Source organism: Lolium rigidum, chromosome 6, assembly GCF_022539505.1.
Source record: "Lolium rigidum isolate FL_2022 chromosome 6, APGP_CSIRO_Lrig_0.1, whole genome shotgun sequence".
Lineage (NCBI taxonomy): Eukaryota > Viridiplantae > Streptophyta > Magnoliopsida > Poales > Poaceae > Lolium > Lolium rigidum.
In genome coordinates this window covers 128743762-128748879 of record NC_061513.1, presented here as the reverse complement: position 1 = coordinate 128748879, position 5118 = coordinate 128743762, and the positions used below count along the sequence as shown (strand labels likewise).

The following is a 5118-nucleotide window of genomic DNA, read 5'->3' as shown; positions in this document are numbered from 1 at the left end:
TAACATCGGTTCCTAAGATTCCTGAAGCGCTGGATGTATTCTGTCACAGTTTCTCCGCGCTTCTGACGTAGTTGTGCTAGATCGGCAATGCCAGACTCGGAAGCCTCTGAATGGTACTGCATATGGAACTGCTCTTCCAACTGCTTCCAAGTCCGGATGGAGTCTGGTGGCAAAGAGGTGTACCATCCGAAAGCCGATCCCGTGAGGGACTGTGAGAAGAGCCTCACGCGTAGTTGATCCGACACTGAAGCCGGTCCTAGTTGCGCCAAATATCGGCCCACGTGCTCGATGGAGCTGGAACCATCTGATCCACTGAATTTGGAGAAATCAGGGAGCCGATATTTAGGTGGCAGCGGGATCATCTCGTAGTCGTCGGGGTACGGCTTGGAATAGCCGATTGCCCTCCTTTTCGGCACCATGCCGAACTGGTCTCTCAGTATGGTACTGATTTGATCCGCTGTGCTGGCTGCAGGAGTTGAACTCTGAAGATTCGCCGGGGTGGCGTACCTAGCCAGCCATGTTTGCTTTTCCAGCTCGAGCCAACCTGCAGGAGCTGAGCTCCGGAGGTTCGTCGGGGTGGCGTACTTAGTTAGCCACGTCCGCTACTCGAGCTCGTCGCTGACGTCCCTCCTGTTTTCCCAGAAGTCCCTGATGTTGTGGCCTGGTTTGTGAGTGCCCAGTTGCCACAATCTGGCACATACGTGCACGTGTACCCGTGAGGGATCTCCTTAGGCGCCTCGGGCAAGAACTGGTAGTCACTAGGGTCACCACCGATCTTGTAGACGACGAATGCCGGTGTAGCCGGCACTTCCGGTGCTGCCAACGCATATGGCAGCGGTGGACGGGACTGGAGTGGCAACTCTCCTTGATGCGTCCCGAGAGCTGGTCCTGACGGCGAGTACTGGTGCCTCATGATCTCCTGGATCACGCGAAGAGCGACACGCTCCAACGTGTTGACCAGGTTCTCAGAGTGACGGTGTAGCGAGTGAGCCACCAAGTAGTTGATCTCCTGCCGCAGGGACCTGGTGCGTTCCTCCGACGGGGCAGAGAGGTCTATCCCATCGAGTGCACCTTGCGGTGAGAACCCCTTCCATCTGATGCCATGTGACCGGGTTCTCTGAAAAGAGCCGATGAGGTCGGCTTCGAGGGTGACCTTGATCTCGTCATACCTCTTCTTGAGCTCGTCGGGCAGCTCCTCGTAGGTGACTGGCGTGCCGTCCGCCATCTCAGATGTAGATGGCGATGTGGTTGATGTAGAAGCTTGTCCCACCGGGCGTGCCAGAATGTGTTGTCGTCAGAAACCCACCTGCGGGCAGCGACGGGCAACACCGTAGAGCCGGGAACAACCTAGAGCTGCGGCTGGCTGAGGTCCCTCCGAGCGACGGCCCGCAAAGCCTTTTTGGTCACACGTCCGATGCTGATGCAAGGGCGTGCCACCTGACCTATACCTGGTCAGGAAGGTGATGGAGATGCCTCGCTTAGTTTCCTGCATGGCATACACGTAAACATTAAATACGAGCCTCGATCGGCTCTCAGGTTATCCTGTGAATCGGCTCAAGGAGCCGATCCACCCATGATTCGTACGGGGTGCACGAATATATGGTGGTCCTGCTTGATCAAGATAAAGCTAATTAGATCTACGACGATTTAGGGTTTTCACCGCATAATCGGATCATCCTACTCCAGGTTGGGCCTCGCGGCCACGCACGGTGATCGTAAGCCGATCCTAAACAAGGCCTAAAAACCAACACGAAGTTGATCCCCGGAACATCCTGTTTATGACTAGCGAACGACACCCTACGTGCCGCTGGATCCTCCCCCCCTTTGTAAGGCCTAACTATTGCAGATATTAAACTAATCCTTGTAGAACAAGGAGCAACCGTAACGGATCAGATCTACTAAATAATGATCAAGCGGGGTGCCGCCCCCACACCTAAGATAGGTGTGAGGGCGGCTAGACATGCAAGGGTTGCACTACGATAGCATGTTACGCGAAGAACTATGCTAACCCTAACACATCTATGATAACTACGTTGCTCGCCATCAACAAGGCTTCAGTACGAGCAACGCATGAACAACATGGAGCTTGTGCTGCCTAGATCGCAAGATGCGATCTAGGCAGCATGTCGCTTACCGGTAGAAACCCTCGAGACGAAGGAGTTGGCGATGCGCCGAGATTGATTTGTTTGGTTGAACGTTGGTTGTTTTTTATTCCATAAACCCTAGATACATATTTATAGTCCAAGGGACTTTCTAATTCAGACGTGCACCTAACCGTGCACGGGTAAAATTCTAACTAACCGTCACGTATCCTAATATGTTACAGATACAAAGGCAGACTAGCCCAAACTCAGCATAACAGGCCGATTCACGTAATTCTTCCATGTATACTCTTCAATTTTATCTTGATCGCGGCCCACCTCTGGCTCGGTCAAATTCTGGTGATAACAGCCACATGTTTACTCCTTTTGCAAAGATAAGGAGATTTCTATTAGGCAGGCACTTATTTCACAAGAAGTGTCTGGTCTATTTCATTGACCTCTCTCTGAAGAAGCTCTGCCACAATTCCACCTTTTTCAGGCCATGCTTTTGAATCTTGAACAGGCTATTGGTCCTGATGTTTGGACAGTTTTTGGGAATTTTGTGAGTACTAAGGCATCTAAGGTGTATCAATCCCTCATGGATTTGGGTGGCACTATACCAGCCCTGAAATGGATGTGGAAAGGATGCTGTCAGCAGAAGCATAAAGTTCTCTTTTGGCTTTTGATTCATAATCGTCTCAACACAAGATCAATGATGGAAAGGAAGAACTTTTTCATGGACAATTATTCTTGCACTCTCTTGGACAAGATGAGTTGGAAACTAGAAACCATCTATTTTTCAATGCCCTTTTGCTAAGATGTGTTGGTAGTACCTTTGCCCAGATTGGACACCTCCTCAGCAAGTGGATATTCAGAGTATCATCAAAAGTTTAAAACTTTCTCTCAAAGTGTCATTTTTCATGGAACTGATTATGCTAACTGCTTGGGCTATCTGGACGGCTAGAAATGATTTTATCTTCAAGGGCATTACACCTAATCTCTACAGATGTAGAAGAAAGTTCAAGGAAGAGATTGCTCTTCTTCAGCATAAGACTCCTAGAAAGTCTTATGCTGGTCTTAAATCTTCGGTAGAGAGATTTAGATAATCTTTGATATTTCTTCTTTCTTCTCTTTTTAGGTCTATAGCCTTTTAGATAGCCAGCCATTGCTTATCTCTAGCAATTGCTTTTCGTGTATATAAACCTTTTGAAAAATTATAAATATACATAGTGGGAAAACCCACTGATTTGCCTCAAAAAGAAACATGGCTTATCACCGCGAAGAAGTTATGTGTGCACGAGCGCTATACAAATGGAAGCAGTATACTACGTTGCAGCAGCTTGAATTGGCATTTTCGCAGCTAGGTTTGTACGTGCGCGCGCGCGTGTCCAGCTATTTCGGGCCTGCACCGCACACAAACACTAGAAGAACCCGTCGCTGCCGGAATCTGGCTGATACCTTCCGATCGAGGCCAAATGGTTTCGTAATCTCAACAGCGACAAACGGCCACGACGAGCAACAGATTAAGCCCCATCTGAGCGATGTCATTGGTTCCTCACTAGCTGCCATGAACGCGCTTTAAGACCTTGTAAACCGCCTGCAACATCATCAGTCAATCATCTGTCATCCGCATCAACTCCGGTGTCTCTATTTATAGCGAGGGATCGAACCGCGACACACAATCACCACCAGTCCAAGATCGATCAATACATTGCAAGCTACGATTGACAGTCATACCTGATCGATCGATGGCATTGTCTCGCTCCGGTATGCTCCAGGTGCTGCTGGTGGTCGCCGTAGCTCTCGCAGTGGCGCCGGGCGTCCTCTCGGACCCGCCGCCGCTCCAAGACTTCTGCGTGGCCGACCTGAAGGCCGCGACGGCGATCGACGGGTTCCCCTGCAAGCCAGCGTCGACCGTGGTGGACGACGACTTCTTCTCCGCGGCCATGGTCTCCGGCCCCAGCACCGACAACCCTTTCGGCGTCAACTCCACACGCGCCACCGTGTCCGCCTTCCCGGGCCTGAACACGCTGGGCCTCTCCATCACGCGCACCGACCTCGCGCCGGGCGGCATCAACCCGCCGCACTCGCACCCTCGTGGTTCGGAGCTGGTGCTCGTGCTCAAGGGCGAGGTCATGGTCGGGTTCACGACGGCGACCAACCAGCTCTTCTCCAAGGTGGTGAAGGAAAACGAGCTCTACGTCGTGCCCCGCGGCCTGCAGCACTACCAGCTGAACGTCGGCAAGGGGGACGCCGTGTTCATGGCCATGTTCGACGCCCAGTCGCCGGGTCTGGTGGTGCCGACGCTCGGGCTCTTCGCCACCAAGCCGGCCATGCCTATGGAGGTGCTAACTAAGACGTTCCTCATGGGCGAGGACGAGGTCAGCGCAATGAAGTCCAAATTCGTCGGCTTCTGAATTTGACAGAATATTAGTGGTGTTCTAGCGGCTCAGCTGCTAATGAGATCCGCTGCTGTACCCTATTCGTGTTTGCTGTTCTCCCTGTATCTGATTGATCTTCTAAGAGACTGTTCTAAGAGCATCTCCACAAGCGTCCCCTAACGCGTCCCCTAAAGATTTTTGCGGGATGCCCGGATACTTAATCATTTCTAGTTGTGTGCTTCATAGGCCCCTTTGGTTCGGACGTGTCCTAAATATCGTCCGGCGTCTCTAGTCCATCCCATGTGTATAGAGACTCTATCAGGAACGCCGGACACGACTTTTACACTTGCTTTTTGTTTGGAGGTCACGTTTGGGGGACGTGGCTAGGAAAGAGAGCTCCTCCAAACGCAAATTTGGTCCGAACATCACCCAAATGATCAATCCGTCGCTTTTGCCGAACGTCGTCTGGGGGATGCGGTTAGAGATGCTTTAAGGTGGAATTCCCGCGTTGTGTTTTATGCGTCTTTCTTGTGCATTCATTTTGTTTGTCCCTGTGAGAAGTACAATCTGAACTGAGAACTGAGTGTCAACTCAGTGGCAAGACTTGCGAAAACAGAATTAACGGGTTGTTATCTAGTGTGTATAAATCCGCTGTT

General features: G+C 51.2%; 1 protein-coding gene across 1 annotated transcript; it reads left to right on the top strand.

Moving 5' to 3' along the window:
- The first annotated feature begins 3829 nt into the window (after positions 1-3829).
- Positions 3830-4577, top strand: LOC124660414 (germin-like protein 1-2). The gene has a single exon (XM_047198225.1). It carries the CDS (start codon positions 3830-3832, stop codon positions 4496-4498), a length of 669 nt encoding a protein of 222 aa, XP_047054181.1. The 3' UTR covers positions 4499-4577.
- Positions 4578-5118: the final 541 nt, after the last annotated feature.

What these genes read in the sequence shown, in the direction of transcription:
- LOC124660414 (XM_047198225.1), top strand. Translation starts at nt 3,830, where the DNA reads ATGGCATTGTCTCGCTCCGGTATGCTCCAGGTGCTGCTGGTGGTCGCC.